Raw genomic sequence first — 23963 nt, 5'->3', positions numbered from 1 at the left:
ATGCAGACCAAACAAAACAGTACCTTCCTTAGAAGGGCTTATGTACTACTGAGAGGAAACAACATGTACACAGGTAAGCAAATACAAAATGTATACAAGATAAATGCTAAGCAGTTTTTCTGGGGGGAGAGAGGAGGTGCTGAGAGAATCAGGAAAGACCTCTTATGAGGTAGCACTTAGTCTGAGCTATAAGTGAATGAGGATGGAGATTAGGAGGGAGCACATTCCCAGCAGAAGTATGGCCTGGGGAAAGGCATGAAGGCAAGAGGTGGATTGTCATGTAAAAGAAATGGCAAGTAGGCCTCTCTAGCTGAAATGTGGAGTACAGAAGGTAGAATAATATAATCAGTCCCCCAAATAGGTCATACCCATAAAGAAAAGGCTTTAAATGTTAAAAGAGGAGTTTTATATTTTATTCTGGATTTGAAGTTAGATTACCTGTAGTCAAATTTTTAGCTCTGTTGTTTGCTACCTTCAGTTCAATGAACATATGTTATGTATCAGCTATGTGCCAGGAACTGTGATTTTCAAAGATGAGAAATGAAGCAATACCTGCCCTCAGTGGGTTCACAGTCTGACATGGAGGATATGATCAGTTTGCAATAAGCATGGCATTAGGCAGTGTGGCATATCACTGGATCAGAGGGTTTGGAGGCAAACAGGAACGTTAGAGACCATTTAGATGAGCCTCATTTTAAAGGGGGAGAAAATCAAGTTCCAATGGGGTGATGTGAATGAAAACCTGATTGGCAGGACAGCAAGATGGGAAAAATGTCAGGATTATGGTGTCCTTCCTGTACTTTTAGTAACAAAACTACTTTCTGCAGAACTGCCTGCTACATTGTAGCAGGAGCTCAGCAACTTTGACATCTTGTTCCTTAAGGTTGGGATCTTTGGGCAGGCCAGGGGAGGAGGGAGCCAATGGGCCCCATTCTCTGTGCTCTGTTAAGAGGGTGTCCTGCTGACCTAGCATCAGCTTCCACTCCTCTGTGCTGTGGTTGGTAAGCTAACCTTTGTATGTGTGTACCATAGGTTGCTACAGCCTACTACAGGAAATAGTGTTGGAGTCTAATGTACAGAACATCGAAATTTTGGTTAAATTTGGTGCATTAAGGATCATAAAGCAAAACTGATTGAGAGAGGTGCAAATCACTGAATCCTGAAAAAAAAATTTCCCACCATAGTTCTTTTCTACATGTAGAAAACTAGATGACTTCATTCTCTGGTCCTAGCTGGTTTGGTGCCTTTGTGCAGGCCATCCCCCATACCTAAATTGTACTTCCCCCAATCTCTGGCCTTTTCTATTCTCTTACTTCAAGATCTACTGCAAATACCATCTCTTCAATGCACTTCTCCCTTCTCCTTCAGTCAGACTTGATTTTTGCCTCTGAGATGTACTTATTGCTGCCAGATACCATGATAGAGGTGCCTTCAAAGGGTCAGGTATCTTAGATTTGAAGCTAGAAGAGACCTCAGGCATCACTTCATCTTGCTCTCTAGTTTTGAAGATTAGGAAATGAAGGGTAGGGAGCCCTAGTGACTTGGCCAAGGTACAACAGGTAGAAAACAGCAGAGCTAAGATATGAATCTAGGTCGTCTTCCTTCAGAGTACTGATGGGCTTTTCCGCCATCTTTATCTCTCAGTAGGGATTATCACAAGGAGTGAATGAGGACATTTCTTCTGATATTTAATTCCTTTTGGCAAGCCAAATTTCAGTGCAAAATGATGTGGTAAGTACGATGATCAGACAGGCACTAAGAAACTCATTTTCTTTGACCTACCTGTCAAAACCAATTTTAATCTACCTAGTTTTAATCACCCACTAGGTGAAATGTTACAGTGGACTGCTCAGGTAGGAATGAGAGAAGGAGATGTTTTATGTAGTTTCTTTTTAAGGAATCAGGGAGGCCATTCTCAGCAGTTTATTTGGCTTCCTTATCACTTATGGGATAAAAGGTCTAGCATATGGAAAGTTGATATTGGAGGTTCTAGTGGAACAGCCATAGCTTTGATGGAATGTCTTTCTGACCTGCCCTGGCCAGTTGTCATTGTGAATATGGAGGTAAAGAAGAATAGAGTTTAACTTGAATTAGTTATCCTTGCAAATAGGGAATGTTTCATTTATGTATTTTTTTTGTCTCCAGCACCTAGTACATCACCTAGCATACATAGTAAGAGCTTGACAAATGCTTGATTGATCTTTAACTTTAGGAATTACATCATTTAAGTAACATTGTTATTGCATTTTAAGGTCCACGAGTGCCTTATTTCATTCTAATCCCAATACTAAATCATCGGACTGGCCCAGAATATCAGGTTACCTGTCGCTGCTTGTTGACCTCACTGCTCCCTGCTTGGGCTCCCCTTCTAGCTGCTTTCGAGATGTTGTCTTCTGCTTTGGTGCTCCTTCGGACCTTGGTCCAACTTCATCGGAAAGGCCTAGACTCAGGAGGAAAAGATTAGTTCAGAGGAACATAGAAATATTCTCAAGATCAGGGTTACCACAGGATCCTTGATCAGAACCCTGGCCAACTACTAAGAAGTTGACAAATAACATTTGGCTTTCTCTGATTAGTACTTGTGTATTAAGAATGACAGGTCATTAGTTACTAAGTGGCTTGCTTGGGTAAGAACCAGGGAGACTTAGTTATCTTTATAATATTGCCAAAACAACCCTGCAGGCTCTCATATACATTCACAGACATTTCATTGCTGCTCCATTCTCCCTCTTCACACTACCACCAAAGTAAAGGCCATTCCCACTTAGAGGAAAGGAAAAGCATAGCTGCAGCAGTCCAGGATTAGAGGATACCTTCCCCACATGGCATTGTGGGCTGTCGTTATCATTGGCAGATATTCCACTGGTTTTCTCTTTTCTCCTTTCATAACCATGAAAGTCTTAGACATGTCCAGCAACAGAGTAACCCAATCTGGATCCCGGTTACCTGGCCCACAGCTGCCAAGACCAGATCACCGTCACCCAGCCCAGAACTTGAACCAGACCCAGTGATCCAGGCATTTTTCCTGTTCTCTTCACTGCCCACATCCCCAACTCTCCTGTGTTTGGAGAAATAATATGCTGAGGATATTGATGCCCCTTCTTTGCCTCAAACAATTCAACAGTCCTTCAACACAAAATTTTTACAGGAAGGATTCCCAAGCAGTTGGTACTTCCCTTTATTTTCTGGCTCCTATTTTCTCCTGCTCCCCTAACCTTTGTGCTTGAGAGTTACTGTTTGCTGACAAAAATACTTCTCTAACAACCTCATTTCCATCTAGTCTCAACTCTACGCCTCCCATGCCCTACCCTTCTACTGTGGTCCCTAGAACATCCACCACCTTATTGACAAATTTTTCTTCATCCTAGAACTTTTCTTTCCATGTTCTTTCCATCCTCTTGTTCTCAGACAGCTTCCTCCAGAAGAAATTTCATCCTTGGCTACCTTCTTTAGTTCTAGTTGCTCTTTACTCTCCAAAACACTGGGCCAGAAGGAGGAATAGGCATATACCTTGTTTCTTGTGGCCACCTCCAGACCATTCTTCTATCACTTTGTATCCTTCTTTTAAGGTTAACTGCATCCACCTATAACATTCACCCCAGAGACTTAGGGCTGTAAATCTACTGGCTTCCAGGCTATTCCTTTCTTGTGGAGCACAGTACCTGGGTCTTATAGTCTTCCTCTCCTTTCTAACCATTTCTCTCATACTTGGGGACTTCGATAAACACAGTGATACTCCTTCAAACATATCTCCCCCACCCCAGTTCATTCACCTCTTTAATTTTTACATCGTTTCTTCACCACAGCTACCTATATATCTTACTATCAACACAAAATGTCAAAGCTCCATGATTTTGGACTTGGAAATACCCTTTTCTGATCATAATTTGTTATCCTTCCATTTTTCCCAGGGCCATATTCTTCTATTCTTCATCCTCCTCACCTTTTAGTCATTCCACACAGGTTCTAGTTCTTCTGGTCTCACTTTCCTTCCTCGACAGCCTTAATCCAATAATTAACCAATTCAATTATACATTGTGCTCCACCTTTGAATGCCTTGCCCCTTTGTTTGATTGACTTTGCCTTTTAGGTCCAGCCCATCCTCCACCCTTTGTTACTCCCACTAAATATCTTTTTGTCTCCCAGTGTCCCTGAACTGAATACAAATCAACATTACCTACTGGGCCTTATTCCTTCCCGATTTACCTTCCGCTCTGGGGTTGCCCATCCAGCCATTCAAAATCTTTTCTTATCAAGCACCTAGGCCCCACCTCCCTTATCCAAATGACCTTGCCTCCTACTTGACAGAGAAAAGAGAGGCCTTCTATACCTTTACCAATCCTCTACTTCTGTTCCTATATTTGAGGAAAAAATGGATTTTCTATTTTCCAAAGCATAAACCTTAGTGCCCTCAATCCACTCCTGTGTCTTCTCTGGAGGTCTACCTCATTATTCATGTATTTTCGGTCTAGGTCTCTTATCTCCAAACTCTCCTTATCTATTACCTCCTTCCCCAAGGCCTATAAGCACAGAGAAGTCTTCCTCATATTAAAAAAACACACACACACCTTTCACTTGACTTTCCCTCTACCCTCAGACTGTCATCCAATATGTCTTCTCCCTTTGACTGCCAAACTGCTAGAAAGAGTCAGCTACACCCATCACTTTCCCTTCCTTACCACTTACTTCTTAATCCTTCTAGTCTGGCTTCTGTTCTCAACCCTTGATAGAAACTGTTCTCTCAAAGATTAACAATGAGCTCTTAACTGCTAAGCTTGGTTGCCTTTTCTCAGTTCACATGCTCCTTAACATGTCTCTAGCTTTTGACACTAATGATTGCCTCTTCTTTCTCCCTCATATTCCATGCTATTACTTTCTCCTGGTTTTTTCTTCTACCAGCCTGACCACTCCTCCTCAGTCTTGTTTGCTGGATTATTATTAATTTCCTACCCCAAGGTTTTATCTTTACTCTGAATTTAGGCCTTCATGTATTCAACTGAACAAGCATGAAATATCAACTACCTCTACCTGGATGAGCCATTGGTAAATCAGACCTAAGAGTTCCAAAGCAGGACTCATCATCTTCTCTCCTGAATCTAACCCCTTCTTCAAAGGGGTTTTGAGGGTTGCTTTTGAGGGTACTAACCCCAAGTATGTAACCCTGAAGTCATCCTTGATTCTTTCCTTTCCCTTCTCATCTCCAATCAGTTGACACAGATCACTGATTCCAAATTTACCACCTTGCATCCACCTCCTTGTCTCCACACACACAGCCATGGCCTTATTTCACGTATGTATCACCTGACACTTGGTAGAGAGACAGCATGGTACAGTGGATAATACTGGATTTTTAATCACAGAACCTGAGTTCAAATCCCAGCTTTGCTCTGTGACCTCAGGCAAATCACATAACCTCTCTGGGTCTCAATTCCTTCCTTCTTTATAAAATTAGAGAGCTGGCCTTGAGGGCCTTTAGGGCTCCTTCTAGCTCTGAATCTGTGGTCTTATAACCTGGGCTATTAAAACAGACTCCTAACTGTTGTCCCTGTTTTTGCACTCTCCCTCTCTCCAATCACCCACCCCACAGCTGCCAAAATCATCTTCCAAGGGCACAGGCCTGGCCATATCACTGTCCTATTTAAAAACCTCCTCCGGCTCCCTCTGTGTGTAGGCAATGCCAGGTGTATTGAAGGGCCTCCATAATTTTGACTTCATCCTCCCTCTCTGGTCTCATTTCATATTTCTCCCTTCTGTCCACTCAGTGTTTCTGACAAACTGGACTCTTGTCTGCTGCTCCCTAGACCAGACCGCCAATCCCTAACTTCTGAATGTTTCCCCAGTCCTGGAGTGCACCCCTTCTTAACTGTCTTCCTCTTAGGATCCTGATATTCCTTCAAGTCTCAGCTCAGGTGCAACTTCTGGGAGGTCTTCCTTGATCAAATGCTCACTAGAAGATCATTGCTTTAGAGCTCAAAGGAACCCTAATGGTCACTTAGTCCAACTTTCTAATTATACAAACGAGGAAGAAACTGAGATCCAGAGAGGTTATACAGGCTAAAAGCCTCATTTTACCTCTAAGAAGATGGCAGACTCAGAGAGGTTAAGTGACTTATCTAAAGTCACGAGGGGACCTTGTGTGACCAAGCCTAGATTCAAATCCAGGTCCTTAGACTCCACATCTAGAGCTCTTTCCTTTGCGTTCTGTTGTTAGTATTTTCTCCACACACCCTTCAAACTATGTCATATTTCCTTCTCTGTGAACAGGCTGTGCCTCCCAAGGAGAAAGTCGGATCCCTGAGGGCAGGACTGTCTTATTTTTGTCTTTGTTTCACCCGTGCACATTGACTTGCACATAGCAGGCATTTAATAAATGTTTACTGAGATGAATTAAACCAGCTTTCTGATTACAGAAATTCACCTTTTCACCCTTTATTCACAGAAGGATGACTGACGTTTAAAAAAAAATCACTGGTAGATTTGAAAATAAAGATGCTACAAATCCATAAGAAATTACCCAATAGTTCTCTTCGTGTCCTACTTGCTATTTCTTTAATTTCCATCCGAGACAGGGATAAGGAGTGAGTGACAGGAATGGCTGCTATGCCAATCCCCACTGACGTTGGGGTTGTGATGACCTTGGGTACTAAGGGTGACTTGAGAGGTCGCTCAATGCTTCTGCCAACAAGGTTTCTGAGAGGAATCTTGTATAGGTTTTTACATGGAACATCACCTAAAATATAATCCAGAAAAACAGAGATTTAAATAAATATATATTTTAAATGAACAACAGTTCAGGTAAACACACACTGCATGGGCTAAATATTTAAAAGAAAGAATATAATTAATAATATTATAATTATCTTCTGAGTCTTGAGTGGCATAATAATAAAAATGAGAGTTGTTCATGGTAGCTCAGTTTCTTCTAGCGGCATTTTCAGTAGATGTGTTGGGAAACCCACATAGCCCAACAAGATTACTCCAGGAAATAACAGGAATCTTGCTCCTTATCACAGCTCTTTCCTTCTTAGTGGGCTACTCTGGCTTTTTCCTTTAGAGTATCTGAAAGAATGATAAGAACAACTGAAGAATTGTGACTAGTGAATCAGGTTCCAAAGGATAGTGACAGCAGAGCATAGCACCATCACCTAGAGCTGGAAAGGACCTTAGAAACCCTCTAATCCCACTCCCTTGTTTTATATATAAGGAAACAGAGGTGCAGAGAGGTTAAGTGTTTTAACTTAAAGGTCACACAGCTATTAAGTATTGACGATGAGGGAAGGAGGGGGGGAGGCGAGGGAATTTGAACCCAGGTCCTCTGACTCCAAAAGTCAGTGCTCTTTTGATTTCGCCATACTGCTTCCAAATGTCAGCATGCCAAGAGGACCATAGTCTAGGTCAACAGCATAATCTTGCCACTGCCTTAAACTGTTCAGGGAAAACTAGGATCCCCAAATTTGAGAAGGTATCAAGAGGATAATCAGGAATTGAAGTCAACAAAGAAGGTCAAACCTTGTGGATGAAAGAGGATCAACTAGGATCAATAGAATTCACACTCAGGCCATGAGTAGTTTGCACAAAGATTTTCATGTTCAACAACTGCTTTTAACCAAGCTGGCTCCCCCTTCTAGCACTGACACATAAGTTTCTATGCTGCTAAGGTCACAGGGTACATACATGTCCCTTACCCCTGGGGGTCACAAGAGTGAGGCTGAGTGGCTTCTACTGGTGAAGCACTGGGATTCTGGGCATGTTCCCAAGCCCAGTCTTTTGGTCTACAGACCTCCCAGTTGAATAAACAGTACACTTTAGTGTACTGTTAAGCATGTTTAAACGAGCTTCTATTAGGGATCTGCTATGTCCTTAGCCACATATTCCTACTGATTCTATTACAGGGGCTGTGGTTTCTGTGAGACTTATAAAGTATGAGGTGCACATGCTCCAAAGTCATGAGTTCCTGCCAAAAGACCATTCTTGTAATCAGGAAGGGACCAATGGTGTTTCATGGACAACCAGACACAGTCACTTACCTGAAGGGCTCTCTAGGTGATTGGTGGTAGGTTGCCATTGACTTGTTGGTAGGTTTCACAACATCCACAGTGGGTTATATGTAATTTTGATAACACACCATCCAATTCATAGCTATTGGTAAACTGCACAAAAAGGTGATTTGTGGTGATAAAATGGCTCTTCTGTTTGCTAAAGCCAATTCCTTTACATACATATTGATCTCATCTCCTCTTGTCTTCTCTAGTAGATCGACTCTAATGTCATCCCCACTATTTCCCTAATTATTAATTCTTCTCTATTTATTGACTCTTTACTTTCTCTCCTATCCTTAAAAAAAAAAAATCCTTCCTGGATCCTACCATGACTTCCAGCTATCATCTTCCATCTCTCCTCCTCTCCTCAGCTAAATTCCTTGAAAAAGCTGTCCATAGTTGGTCTCTCTACTTCCTCATCTCTTACTCTCCTCAGTCTTCTTCAGTTTGGATTCTGACCTCATTGCTCAACTGAAAGTGTTCTTTCCAAAGTTACTGATTATTCTTAATTGCCAAGTCTAATGGCTTTTTCTCAGTCTGCAATCTCTTTGAACTTTCTGCATCATCTGACACTGTTGATCACCTTCTGCTGGACAATCTCTCCTCTCTGAGTTTTCATGACTCCATTCTCTTTTGATTCTCCTCCTTCTGAGTCTCTTTTCCTGGATCTTCATTCATGTCATGCCTATTCACTGTGGGTGTCCCCCAACGCTCTGTCCTGAGATCTCTTTTCTTTTCCCTCTGCCTCTTGTTTGGTGATCTCATCAGTTCCATGGATTCCATTATTATCCCTCTGCAGATGCTTCCTGATCTCTTCATCCAGCCCCATTCTCTTTCCTGAGGTCCAGTTCTGCTTTACCAGCTGTGTATAGGGCATTTTTAACTGGATATTATTATAGGTGTCTCAATCTCAATGGGTCCAAAACAGAACTCTTTTTTTTTTTAACCTCTTCTGAATTTCCCCATTTCTGGTAAGGTCACCACTATCTTTCTAGTCACCAAGGTTTGAACCTTGGTATCATCTCAGCCTCCTCTCACTCAACCCAATCCATTGCCAAATCTCGTCATTATTACTTTCACAACATCTCTTTTATGTCCCTTCTCTCCAGTTACCCATCCATCACCTTAGGTTAGCCCTTGTCACCTCTCACTTGGACTACTGCAATAGTCTTCTAATCGGTCTTCCTGCCTCAAGTTATCTCTCTTCACTCCAATTCATCCTCTGCTCAGTTGCCAATGTAATTTTCTTAAATTGTAGGCATGATCATGTTAACCTCCTTAACAGTAAACTCCAGTGGTTACCTGTTACTTTCAGGATCAAATATAAAGTCTTTTAGTTTTCAAAATTCTTTTACAACCTATCTTCTTCCTACCTTATAATCTGACATTCTGCTCCCTTCCATGTACTCTGATTGAGCCATACTAGCCTACTCACTGTTCCTTGTGCATGACACTTCATCTCCCACCTCCATGCCTTTGCACTGGCTATTCCCCATACTTAGAATGTTCTTCCCACTTTTTACTCTTAGAATCTCTGGCTTCCTTTAAGACCTTACTCAAATATTACTTCCTTCAGGAGACTTTTTCAAGTTCCCCTAGCTGCTAGCGCCATCTTCTCTAAGGTTACCTTCCATTTTATCTTATATATTCTAATTTATATTACTTCTTCCCCATTAGAATATAAGCTCTTTGAGGGAAGTATTTTTTTTTTAAATTTTTGTTTTTTCTTTGTATCCTCAGTACTTAGCAGAGTGCTTGGCACATAGATGGTGCTTAATAAATGCTTCTTGAGTGATTGTAGGGTGTGTGTGTGTGTGTGTGTGTGTGTGTGTGTCTAGGGAAGTGGCTTGAAGCTATAGTTTTTCCCCCCTCCCCCCGGAAAAAAGTATAATTTGATTAGATGTTTACATCGTTATATGTAGAACAAAAGTTTGATACCAGAGAGCCAGTTGTCCTATTGTGGGAAATGTAATGCTAAAGAGACTGACCTAAGGAATGATTCTGCCAGTCAGTTTACTCTTTGGGTTGGTGGTAGTATGGTGGTGGAGAGATGTACACTTTGAATTCCAAGGTGGCAAACAGAGAGAGAGAGACATAAACTTGGCTTGTGTTTTAAAATCTTGTGATCGGGCAGTCTGTGGAAGTGGAAGATCCCCTACGTGAACAAATGTGTGGCTGGCCTTATTACAGGAGGGATCTAGGGAAAGGAGAAAATTGGCCATGTTTGTGAACTCAACCACCCACCAGCAAGGGCACTAGTTTTAGAAATTTAGTAGGGTATGTATTAGAATCTGAGGTCTGCTGCTTATTACATGAGTGTTCTCTGGACCTCGGTTTTTCTTATTTGTAAAATGAGCGAGTTGGACTAGGTGATTTCTAAGATCTCTAAAACCTATGAGCCAATGACACTGCAGTCCGACAGACCAGGGTATTGGTCATTAGACTCTTAGGCTCTTCCTAACTTATTCTATAGTCTGGGTAAAGAATCCATATATATGAACATACTGGGTCATGTACCAGACCTGAGGCCACCCCAAATCCTGGCATGCTGACTGAAGGAACATTCATACTTCCCAAGGCTTTGCCAATGGTCCATTGTTAGAGGGCCATCGTGGCACAGTGTTGATTCCTAGAGTCTACTAAGAGGACCTTTGTATTTCATATTATCCAATCAGAGTGGAGGAGACATAACTATTCCTTCTTGGATGAATGGATCTTGTTGCTTCTGCTATTGGTGGATGTTTCACATTATCATGAATTAGGGCAAACTGGCCTTAATGTTCTTGGATCCCTGAAGTGCTCAAGGTGGCACTGTGGATGTTTCAGATGGGAGTTGCCTCAATGGTGCATCTGCCCAAATATTTTACAGAAAGAAGACATAATAGTTGCAAAATGTGAACTGGGTAAAGTGAATGGTTGCTGACTAAGCTCCAGTGCTGTGACTGAAGTGGGGGGCCACATGTGGGAAAGTAGAAAGAGCACCGGATTTAGAGTCAAGAGATCTGAGTTCAAATCCTAGCTATGTTGCCTTGGGCAAATCATTGAACTTTTCTGGGGTTGTTTCCTCATCTATAAAATGAGGGGGTTCGATTAGGTGATCTCTGACTGATTTTAGTGCTCCTTCAACCGGATGATGCTGGTTTCAAACATGGTATTTTTTTTTTAAACTAACAACTCCTCCTTGACTCCATAGTTAAATTCTACTCACAATAATGTGAAAGAAATCATAGGAAGAAAGTGGTCTGAGAAATGCTATTTAGTCCTATCATGAAAGGGCAACATGATTAAGCTATCAGAAACAAACATGGCATCAAATGGCCTTTTTAACTCCTACAATGGTTTCTGCAAACTGCTCACAGCACCTTCTCCCCTAACCTTTTCAGCTGAGGACCTTGCTTCATTCTTTACTTAGAAAACAGAGGCTTAGTATGAGCACCCCTTTCTCACTTCCTCCTCCTCCTCTCACAACCCCTCCATGTTCCTCATTATGTCCTTCTTTTCTCTAGGCCCTAATGAAAAAATGCCCCTTCTCACCAAGGCCAACCCCTCTACATATACTGTTGACTTCTCTCCTGTCTTCTACAGTAGATTGTCCTATCATCACCCTTTTCCCTAATCTTCAATCTTTCCCTATATAGTACTTCCTTCCCCCGCCTATAAAAATGTGTATAAAGATCCACTATCCTTAAAAAAATTCTCATTAGATTCAATCACACGTTTTAGCTATTGTCCTGGTTCACTCCTCTCTTTCTTACTTACCCTCCTCAAAAAAGCTATCTATATTCATCATCTTCATTTACTCTCCTTTCATTCTCTTCTAAGTCCTTTGGGATCTGGCTTTTGATCTTATCACTCAAATGAAACTGCTCTCTTCAGTTACCAGCCATCTCTAAGTCGCTGAATCTAATGTTATCTTTCTTAATCTTTATCCTTCTTAGCCTCCTTGTAGAATTTGACACCATCGACCACCTCATTCTGGACATTATTTCTTTCTTTGAGTTTTTGTGGGTTTTCATGACTTTCTTTGTTTTCTTCCTACTTTTCTGACCATTCCTTTTATATTTCTTTTGCTAGATCTTTACCTATGTCACAAGCCCTAACTGTGGATGTACCACAAGACTGTCCTGGGCTATATTCTCTTTTGTCTCTTTACTCTTATCACTTTGTGACCTTATCAGGTTCTATGAGTTCAGTTATGATCTCTATGCAGATGACTCCCAGATCTCTAGGTCTACCCCTGCTCTCTCTCCCAACATCCAATCCCACATCATGAAATGCCTTTTCAACATTTCAAACTGGGTGTCCTGTAGTCATCTCAAACCAAAATATGTCCAAAACAGAACTCATTTCTCTCTAAACACATCTTCTTAACTTTCCTATATCTGTCAAGGTGACCACTATCATTCCATTCATCTAGCATGGTAACCTTGATGCCATACTTAATTCTTCACTATCATTTACTTCACAAAGCCAATCAATTGCCAAATCTAGTCACTTCTACTTCTGCAACATCTTCTGTATAAGTCCTCTATTCTCCAATCTGGATTCAGGTCCTTTATCGTTTCTCTCTTAACTGGTCTTTTTTGCCTCAAGTCTTCTCTCCCCACTCCAATCCCTCCTGATCTCAATTGCCAAAGTAATTTTCCAAAATTGTAAATATGGTCATATCAACATCCTGCTCAATAAATTCCCTATACTATCTCCAGGATCAAATGTAAAGTCCTTTGGCATTTAAACTTCTTTACAATCTGGATCCATTCTACCTTTACTCCTTTCTGTGCACTCTATAGTCTAGCCACAAGGGCCTTCTTTTTTCTTTACAAATGACACTTCATCTTCAGTCTCTGTGTCTTTGTACTTGCTTGTCTCCCAAGGCTGGCATGATCTCTTTCCTCCCTTCTGCCTCTTAGAATCCCTAATTTTCTTCAATTTAGCTTGAGTGCCACAATCAGTATGCAGCCTTTCTTGGTTCCCCCAGTTGCCAATACCTTCCCACACTGGGAACCTTCTACATGCTTTTTACATATCTCTATATGTGTGTCTTGTCCCTCTGATTCAAATATAAGTTCCTTGTTTCTCCTTTGTCCTTCTATCTCCAGTGCACAGCATATAGTAGACACTTAAATGCTTGCTTGCTTGATTAGTAGTAAAGCAATGAGAACTATTTATGTAGCAGGGTCTTTTAAAATTCCTTTAAATTATATCTTTTGGTTACATTTCAAAATATGACATAACTAGGTCAAAGAACATGATTAATTTTCTAATTCTTATTGAGTACTGACTACTCTTTAAAAAGACTAACAATAAGCAGAAGGTTTAACAGCAATTTCAGAATCCTGGTTTTCCCCAAAGTCTTGTCAATACTAAATTTAAAAAAAATTATTATTTTGTCCATTTTCTAGATGTAGGGTGCAAAGAAATTCTCCACTTCACATTTTTATGCAGATGTACGTAGATATCAATGGCAGTCTTTAAGGGGAAATAAAACATGAAACATGCAGCTTGATGAAAGTACGCAAGAAGAATGGCAAATATATTTATTAGCCTAAAAGCCCTAGTTAGCAAGCCACTTTGGTCTATGGTCTTTCTTTTTTATTTTTTCCCTCTCTTGTTTTCTTTCAAAGTAACTGCCTAGAAGTCTTATTCTAGTAGGGTAGGACCCCTTGTAAAACACTACCAATGGTGACTATGCTGATTTTCCTGGTCCCAGGGTTATCTTCATTCCTACTTGCTTTAGCACTTTACTACAGCTTGAAGCCTGAGAGTCTCTCCTGCGTCACAGAGCTAGTCGAGTGGCTTACACTGGGCTACAGGCCATTCTGCAGAGGGGAATATAGAAATAGGTTATTATATTTCTTTTTTGGGGGGGGGCAATCAGGGTAAAGTGACTTGCCCAGGGTCACACAGCTAGAAAGTGTCAGAAGCCTATTTTGAACTCAGGTCCCCCTGGCTCCAGGCATGATGCTCTACAGATGCAGCCATCTTGCTGCCCCATTTACTACATTTCTTAAACCAGCCAAGATTCTCTTAAATAGGAAACCTGACTAGTGAGCAGAGGAAATATGTTTTAATGAATTCTTAAACAAGCAGTCACTGAGAGCCTACACTGCATCAAATAATATGGGGTGATACACAGCTATATCAGAAAACTAAGTCCCTGTCTGAAGGAAACATAGATTCATAGAATCTTAACACTGGAAGTTACCTTTCCCTGTACAGGAATCCCTCAGAAATGATCAGTTCCTTTTGTTCGAGAGGATAGGGAACTCAAGGTAGCTTGTCAAATGTGTATACACCTCTGTTCATCAGGAAGTTTTCCATATTGCATTGAAATCTGCTCTCCTGCATCTTATCCATAATCAGTCCTAAAACAAACCTAATCCTGCTTAGACACTTAAAAACCTTTAAATACTTCAGGACAACTACCATGTTTCCCCAAAGTTCTCTCTTCTTCAGGATAAACATCTCCAGTTCTTTCAATTGGGGCTCACATGATATGGTTTTGAGCTTCCTTATCATCCTGTCAACCTCACATACAACAACCCTTCAAATATCTGAAAAGAGCTCGTTTATCCTGCCTAAGTCTTCTTTCCCCTAGTCTAAACACCCTCAGAGATCCTTTAGGCCAGAGATTCTTAAGCTTTTTTCTCTCTCATGTCCTGGACCCTTTGAGCAGTTTGGAGGCAGGGTCCCTTCTCAGAATAATGTTTTTAATACAAAAAATAAATAATCATAATAACAGCTACCATTTATATAGTGCTTTAATATTTGCAAAGTGCTTTACATGTTAATTCATTTGATCTTCACAACAACCCTGTGAGATATCCTCATTTTACAGATGAAGAAACTAAGGCAGACAGAAGCTACATGACTTGCTCAGGATGACACAGCTAGTTAATGGCTGATGCTGGATTTAGTCTTCCTGATTCCAGGTCCATCACTCTTTTCATTGTACTATATAGCTGCTCCTCTAAATAATGACATAAGATTACAAAGGAAACCAATTATACTGAAATACACACACACACACATACACACACACACACTCACACATACACCCCAAATCCACAGACTTTTGTTACTTATTATTTTTTTTTTTGGCTAGGCAATGGAGGTAAGTGACTTGCTCAGGGTCACACAGCTAGTAAGTGTTATGTGTCTGAGGCTGGATGTGAACTCAGGTCCTCCTGACTCCAGGACCGGTACTCTATCCACTGTGCCACCTAGCTGCCCCACGGACTTTTGTAAAGAACCTCTATGTTTAGTTGATCTCACATGGTGAATCCCTTCATCATCCTGGTTGCCTTTTTATGAATATATTCCATCTAGTATAACTAAAATTAGATATAGTATTTCACATGTGATCTGATGACGGCAGGGCATAGTAGGACTATTCACTCCTCACTCTCATTATATTTATATATTAATACATTATGAAATTATGTTTGCCATTTTTTTGGGAGGGAAAGAGGGTTTCCATACACCCTATGAACTATTATACTAAGAAGTATGTATACAATCCATTAAAACCCCCAAGTCTTTTTTTTTCATATGAACTGTTGTCTACCCAAGTCTAACCCATGCTATGCTTGTGCATTTGGTTTTGTAAACTCAAGTACTATAACTTACAATTTAGCTGGCAACACAAGACTAAAACACATGAAACAAATGAAAAATGATTAAGTGCTAAACTATGAAACTTTAGTAGAAAGTCACAGAAAAAAGATATCACTGTCTAAAGTCATCAGAGAAGATGTTGTAGAAGAGTTGAGACAAACTTGGGAAGTGAACAACTGGTTAAGAAGATGATATCTGAGAATGGGATTTTTTTTTTTTCTGGACCAAGCTTTAAAATATAAGAATGACAGGCTTCTGACTAGAGATGGAACTGAAAAGAATGAATTTGCCTGGCATCAAATTTAATTTTAAAAACGCTTTAAACTGAAAAGAAAGGAGGAGGAGAAAATTGTCTAGGGTAGGCAACAAGCTAGACACCATAAAGAGTAGCCATAGTGTGGAAAGAAGACCAGCAACAGAGAAATGACAAAATCAAGAAAGAAGCCATCAGTAAAACCCATGGCCTCAAATATTTATATACAAATGAACAAAATATGGGCAACAAGCAGGATGACCTAGAGATCCTAAAACAAGGAAGCACATTTTCCTTCATAGGTATCACTGAGACATCATGAGATGAGACCTATAACTCAAATTTGGAGCTTGAAAGCTTTCATTTATGTAAAAGGAACATCATAGGTGAAAGGCACTATTGGTGGGAAGAGTAGCATTGCATATTAAGAAGATGCACTCTTGGGAGGAAATCTAAAATAAAAATAGTGAGGATCATTTAGATGAAGAGCAACGGAAGGAGAAAGAAGCTATAGTGTTATCAGTTTATGCTATAGGCTACCTGGTTGGAAATAAGGAATAAATGAGAAAACAGACCACAAACCTAGGACAGAGGCATCTTCTAGTAGTGATGAAAGACTTTTAATTATTTGGACACCAACTGGGGCTTTCTTTTTTGTCTAACGCAGAAGAGCTAGTAATTTCTTGGTTTGTCTTAATGATAATTTCATTCCTTAAAAGGTAGAGGAAACTGGGGCAGCTAGGTGGCCCAGTGGATAGAGAACCGGCCTTGGATTCAGGAGGACCTGAGTTCAAATCCGGCCTCAGACACATAACACTTACCAGCTGTGTGACCCTGGGCAAGTCATTTAACCCCCTTGCCTAGCCAAAAAAAAAAAAGCAGAGGAACCAGCCAGAGAAATTAATATTCTGGAAACCCAGAGGAAAGCCAGGCATAGTCTGACATGCAACCTAAATTTTAGGAGTTGTTGCTTAGTTGATTAGTCATCTCTATCTCTTCATGACCCCACTTAGGGTTTCCTTGGCAAAGACACTGGAGTGGTTTGCCATTTCCTTCTCCAGCTCATTTTACAGATGAGGAACTGAGGCAAACAGGGTTAAGTGACTTGCTCAGGGTCACATAGATAGATGAGTCTTCCTGACACCAGGCCTGGCCTTCTATCCACTACGCCATCTAGCTAGCCTAGACACATGGAGAACTTATCAATCAACTTAAATTTTTTTAAAAAGTCAAGTAGAGGGCGCAGCTAGGTGGTGCAGTGGATAGAGCACCGACCCTGGAGTTAGGAGGATCTGAGTTCAAATCCTGCCTCAGACCAAACACCTGACATTTACTAGGTGTATGACCCTGAGCAAGTCACTTAACCCCAATTGCCTCACCAAAAAAAAAAAAAAAGTCAAGTACAGAAAGATGGATTTAAGTTCAGGAAAACAGGATGAATATACATGTGTAATAGGGTCCCAGAAGAATAGTATCAAGAAAGCACAAGCTTTGAATCTGTTAAGATTGGGAAGGAAAAGACAAGAAAAAAGGTCTTTTAAAAAAATCTGTATCAGGGAAAAGAAGATTAAAGAAGAAATGGGGTCACTGCTTTCTGTGGAAGGGAGTATAACAGATGAAAGTGCTATTTTCTTAATTTTTTTTCCTGCCAAGAAAATCTTTGGCCTGGAAAGGACAAAACAAAAAATGACCAATGGAAAGTTGCTACTTAGGCTAAGCCAAAATTTGCTTCACTGTAACTTCAACTCAATGATGTATGTTATGTCTCTTCTAGGAGCCAAGACCATAGGCTGAAGCCCCTGAGCAGTGGCAGACTGTTTCCTGTGGTAGGTTTACAGCGGCCTTTTAAGGGATTATTTCCTGTTACTATGTGTCAACAACCAATAGCTTGTTGCCATTGCCCTAATGTAAAGAATAGCTGGGAGGTGCTCTTATTAACAAATTCCAAATCCCAGGCACTTTTTCCTATTCTCTGAAACTGGTCAAAGGTGGATTCCTTGTATTGTTGGTGCGTCTGTGCCCAGAACAAAGCCCTCTAGATGGCCACTTACCAGGGATAACAGAAGGTGCTTCAGGGAGGAGTGGGACCAGATGTACTACTTCTAAAGTTCCTTCTAGCTCAAAGAGGATGTGATATGACTCTATGACATTAGAGTTCCATTAAGGTGGTCAAAGAATAGCTAGACATGTCATACTATCAACTTGTACTGAGTTTCTAGTCTTTTCCACGTGAAATTTTTTTAGCTATGTATACTTGATTCTTTTCTTATATAGTTGATATTTTGAAGATAAGAATGAGACTACATTTCTCTTTATTAAGACTATCTTAAGGGGCAGCTAGGTGGCGCAGTGGATAGAGCACAGGCCCTGGAGTCAGGAGGACCTAAGTTCAAATCTGGTCTTAGAATAGACACTTGACACTTACTAGCTGCGTGACCCTGGGCAAGTCACTTAACCTCAATTGCCTCACCAAAACAAAACAAAACAAAAAAGAACCAAAAAAAAAAAAGACTATCTTAAACCAAAACTAAAATTCAGTACCCAGTTGGCAGACATACTCAAGAAAAATGTTTAGTTTTGGCTCCCAAACCATGAACTTATGTTTTGAGACTCAAGTGTTCAGAGTTCTTACAAAATAAAAATGACTGGGGTAGGTAGGTGGCACAGTGGATAGGGCACCGACCCTGGAGTCAGGAGGATCTGAGTTCAAATCCGGCCTCAGACATATGATACTTACTAGCTGTGTGACCTTAGGCAAGTCACTTAACCCTGATTGACTCACCAAAAAAAAAAAATGACCTAAATTACTAAAACACCCATACCCTCTGGGACCAAAGGCCCACATTTTGTCAGGCACTGAACTAGGGCCAGGGATAGAATCTGTGGTCCTACATGGATCAAAGCAAGATGATATAGTTGGAAGAGTTACAACATGGCAGAACAGAAAGAGCTCTGGGTTCAAATTCCTGGCCTTCCACTTCTTACACGATTTTGAGCAAGTCATTCAACTTCTTGGCTTCAATTTCCTCATCTGAAATGAGGAAATGAGGGGGTTGGATCAGATGAACTCTGAGGTCCCTTTCAGTCCAACTTACAATTCTCTGACTTTTACTAACTGTGAGTACATAGGTTACTTTAACTTCTAAACTTCACTTTTCTTATTGGTAGAATGGAGATAATATTTGCATTGTCTTAGAGGGGGTATTGTGAGCAAAAAATTCTGCAATTCTTACAGGGATAGGTCAATGTGAGTTTAATAGTAGGTCCTGGTTTTTTATTTTTTTTTACACAACTGAAGGTGTATTTGAGATACAGCCACTACACTTACAGACATCTGTGGTACATAATGATAAAACTCCATTACATAGCTTTAACTCATTCCCTACATAATTAATTTGTAGGCAGTTAAGAACACTGAACACAGTGTGTGTGTATATAAATATATACATATACACACATACATATATATATCCATGCATACATACATATATACATATATGTACACACATTCAGAATTGAAAGATTCACCTTGATAGGGAGAGTTGATTGTTTGAGAGCAGTTGTCTGGGGCTTCTTTGTTTTTCCATTCTTTTTCTACTTTGCTCCCATGCTCCAGCAAAGGAGAAGGTGGCCCACTTTTGTCTCAGTCAGTTGGATGGATTGACTTGGTCTCCATACCATCTTTCTTTCTTTCTTTCTTTCTTTCCTTTCTCTCCCCCACTCCTCCTCCCCAAATATAGACAGCACCCTTCCCCAAGGCTCCTTTCTCAACAGCCCCCGCTAGATCATCAATACTGTTGCCTCTGCCAAGCAGCCAACACTCACCTCACCAAGAACTTCCATTTCATATAACTAAACCTGACCTTTAGACCAACCTGGCTTTATTTTGTGGTTCCTGACCATAAGAGAAAGAAGTTAGGTGTTAATAAAAATACTTTTTTTTTCCATGAGGTCAGTGGAAGAGAGTATTCCCTTACCCAAATCTACATGTTGTCCCTGACTAGATTCAACAACACATTAAAAAAGCATTTGTTTAGATATGAGGTGATTCCCATTCTCAATGATTGTTGCAGTCAAAGATGAGGACAGGACACAGAAACCGAAACCCAATAGGGTTAAGGGACTTGATCTCAGTCATACAGGTAGTTAGAAACAGGGCTGTTATTTAATCTTCTGCCTTTAGATCCAATGATATTTCCTCACCATAATATATAAATGGTTAAAAACATGGGATAGCAAAATGAAAGGAGTGGCACTTTCTGGTCCTATCTCTGCTGGGGTATATGCTTTTCTTCCCTTAGTGTGCTGGTCACTGACTACCAGCATAATTTGGTATTAGGTATTAAAGACTTACAAAACTAGCTAGATAGCAGAGTTGTTGGGAATAAGTTAGATGCTATAGAAAACACCTGGAGAGATGCCTCATTTGTCCTATCTAGAGAAATGTTTTAGTTTGACTTTTATGGTGTGGAATCAGGACAATTAACAAAAACTTTAACACTCAGTTCATTTAATAATTATCTATCTGTAAAAGAAGGGAAATGACCACAATTAGCAGCTTAGGATGCTATTCAATTTTTAAATTCTTTTAAAATTTAGCTCAATCCCATATACTCGAAAGCTTCTATTTTATCCCTGTTGAGAAGGATCATCCTTAGTGTGAGACAACCTGGGGCAACATATGTGACCTATCTAGTGTAAACTGCTCAGGAATGCAGCTGCTATAGGAGGGTGAAACTCTGTGTCAGTTCATAAGGTTTTTGCTGTTGTTGTTTTAAAAGATCCAAAGTCAATATAATGTATTACCACTCATGATCTCCCCTTCCCCACTACGCACACAAACACCACCATGAGGATTGCAACCCCTCCCTGTTCCAGATGTACTCCTCTGCTCTCCACTCTCATTTCAACTTATCTGTGACATCTGTTCATCCTTTCCCTTCAAATTCTGCTGCTAGTGTTTGCTGTAACCTGATTTCATGTGAATAAAAATTTTGTGGATAGTAGTAGTTCAGAGGAATGATAGGATGAACTGCCAGGGGTTCCAAGACCCCTTACTGAAAGCTCTGCTATTTAGTTATTGTTCCATGTCACTCAATATTTCCTAATCTTGGAAAGATTTAATGAATGATAGGGAAATATGGTTCCCTCAAATGCAGTGATACATCCCTAGTAGATTTGAGTGGGGAGAGGGAGGAGGAACATCTTTCCCAGACATTTATTACATTTTAGGATCACAGGGCAATAGGGAAAGGTAGAATGGGCATAGTGAATAGACAGCCTGCCTTGGGGGTCAGGAAGATCTGTGTTCAAGTCTTGCCACAAGCGCTGTCAGTCAGAAAGCATTTATTAAGCACATACTATGTGCTGGGTACTGTGCTAAGCTCTGGGGATACAAAAAGAGGCAAAAGACAGTGCCTGCCCTCAAGGAGGGCATATACTTTACCTTGGGCAAGTCATTTAACCTCAGTGCTCTAGACAACTCTTTAAGATCATAAGAGGGGAAAAGACCATAAGAGGCAGAACGGTCATTGTCTTACATTAGTTGAGAGAATTTCTTAAGTGTATACCAATAAAATTTCCTCTCCCCTAAAAATAGGATCAATTAGCTATTAGAGCCGAAAGTGCTCAAAAAGAAGACTGTGTCCAAATCCCTTATTTTATAGATAAAGAAACTGAGGCCTAGACCAGTGAAATGATTTGTCCAAGGTCAAACAAATAGTGTGGCAGGGCAGGGATTTGAAACCAGATCTTCTGACTTCAAATCCAAAACTCTTTCCTTTACATGTTCAGAATTCTTGGAGCTGTGGCTTTTTCCATCTCTAATCTGTAGTGACTTGCCTTAAAGAACTTACAGCAGAGAGGAAAGTATCATATTTTTAAAAGGCTATACATTTTTATAAATAATTACAAGTTAGCATAATCAGAAAAATAGGACTTCACCTTCCCCCAGGGAAGAAGGAAACACTGGAGTCTCCCGGCCTGTGGGTGTCTGAGGAGAATTGTGGGCACTGGCATCCTTAGAGCTACTGCTGGATGCGCCGTTCACTGCTGCTGAGGCTTTGAAGTATATGTCTGACTGGAAAGAAAGAGCACAGGTTTATGGAGCTGCCTAGCATTCCAGGGAGGCCTTCCTTTATTTCCCTTCACATCTGTGGAACCTCATCTTTCTTGGCACTCCCATTACCCTCTCTGCTCCTGCCAGGCTTGTTCCCTTACCATGGTCAATTCAATTCAACACACATTCCTTAAGTTCCTACTATGTGCAAAGTAATATGTTGGGCACCAGGGATAAAAAGAGGATGAACGACATGGTCCCTGCCCTCAAGGAGCTGACAACCTCCTAGCATTGTACCCAAACGGGATACTTGGTAGAATATGACAGATGCAAAGGAAAGAGCCAGGCACAACGGAAAATCTGAGGTGGTGAAGAGCAGTTTCCCTTGGGGTGGAGGAGAAGTTCAAAGAAGACTTTATAGAGGAAGAAGATCCTACAGAGAAGGATTTCAAGAGGCCTTTTGTTCCATCTACAAGCCTTAGCTCATGTTGTTGTTTTTTCAACCCAGAATGTCACCCAGCTTCTTCCCCACCAATCTATGCAGGACAGCTACATGGCACAGTGGATAAATTATAGGGCTTGGAGTCAAGACCCAAATTCAAATTTTGCCTCAGACACTTACTAGTTGTGTGACCCTGGGCAAGTTCTTAACATTAACACTTAGTTTTCTTATCTGTAAAATGTAGGTAATAATTTTGTGGTGAGGATGAAATAAGATGTACAGAGCTTTGCAAAACCTAAAGTGCTATATAAATGCTAGCTATTATGATTATTGTTATTGTTATCTAGTTATGTTTAAGCCCTGGAAACTCAAGTCACAGCTTCTTCATGCTATTTTCTTGACTCTTTCCACAGCTCATGATAATAGTTTTCTTAGACTGTATCTCGTTAGAACTTCTGTACGAACTGTCACATAATTACCTCTATCCTCTAGGTTTGTTTGTTTTTGCATGTGCTATAGCCACTCTATAGAGGGCTGAAGACTCCACAGACGGAGTCTAGAATCTTGAGACAAGTTCAGGAAGAGTCGTTACGATTGGGATAACAAATATTCATATACAAAGAGGTATCAACCATATGTGGAAATTGTCACATGAAAAAAAAAATAGCCTAAGAGATGGTTTGTAAATGTGGCTAATAAAATTAGGAATAATCTACAAATTTTATCAGGGATGCCCATTTAAAATTTGGTCAATTTCAATATAAAGCAGAACTGAACCTACTGTTGTGGGAAAAGAAACTTACAATGATGGATAAAGAATATTGAAAAAGGAGAGTTGAATAATAAGGAATTTGAAAGTATTTTCCCTTTTCTTCAGGAAGGAAAGTGCTCTGGTTCTTCATTTGCATTAGATAGCCTGGTGAATGGCAATACTTTTTTTTTTCTTTTGTTGTTTTTTGGTGAGGCACTTGGACTTAAGTGACTTTGCCCAGGGTCACACAGCTACTAAGTATCAAGTGTCTGAGGCCATATTTGAACTCAGGTCCTCCTGACTCCACAGCCTGTGCTCTACCCACTGCACCACCTAGCTGCCCCAGGGCAATTCTTTAAACTCAATGGAAATAGCTCTAAAAACTCCTAATTTCTTTGGCTGTAATTCTATACTTGGGGTAGATCCATACAGGAAATCAAATTACAAACTGGACATATTCTGTGAAGGTGATCGATAACCATTCTTGAGTCAGGCATATAGTTCCCACTGTTGGCTTAAAAGTTGGCATTATGGTTTAACAAACCAGTATTGTTTGGTCAGAATAAACAGATTCCCTAAAATCTCATCACCCCTGGGTGAACTGATAACATCATCAAATTTCTAAAAGTATAAGGCCGTAAGACCAAGCACTGGCCTATGAAAAATCTCAAAATACAGCTATCCCATAAGGACAGCTTGGTCTGAATCCCATAGCTTGTTCTGATCAAACTATTTCAGTGTCAACACATAGCTGGATTGTAGGGACTGTGTCTTCTATTTCTTTGGTATCCCTTGGAATATCT

At 40.4% G+C, this 23963-nt stretch overlaps 1 protein-coding gene across 1 annotated transcript in view; it reads right to left on the bottom strand.

Moving 5' to 3' along the window:
• The window catches only part of LOC114046880 (GTPase-activating Rap/Ran-GAP domain-like protein 3), a 196900-nt gene that overhangs the window by 7292 nt on the left and 165645 nt on the right, over window positions 1–23963 (bottom strand). The window contains exons 25-27 of the mRNA XM_027867466.1: window positions 21853–21988; window positions 6515–6730; window positions 2323–2440 (exon numbers count right to left, since the gene is read on the bottom strand). Of these exons, the coding sequence (XP_027723267.1) occupies window positions 2323–2440; window positions 6515–6730; window positions 21853–21988 (470 nt within the window). The remainder of the gene's footprint in view (window positions 1–2322; window positions 2441–6514; window positions 6731–21852; window positions 21989–23963) is intronic.

This window comes from Vombatus ursinus, unplaced genomic scaffold (genome assembly GCF_900497805.2).
Source record: "Vombatus ursinus unplaced genomic scaffold, bare-nosed wombat genome assembly UNPS02014786.1, whole genome shotgun sequence".
Taxonomy (NCBI): Eukaryota; Metazoa; Chordata; class Mammalia; order Diprotodontia; family Vombatidae; genus Vombatus; species Vombatus ursinus.
This window is presented reverse-complemented; position numbering and strand designations above follow the sequence as displayed.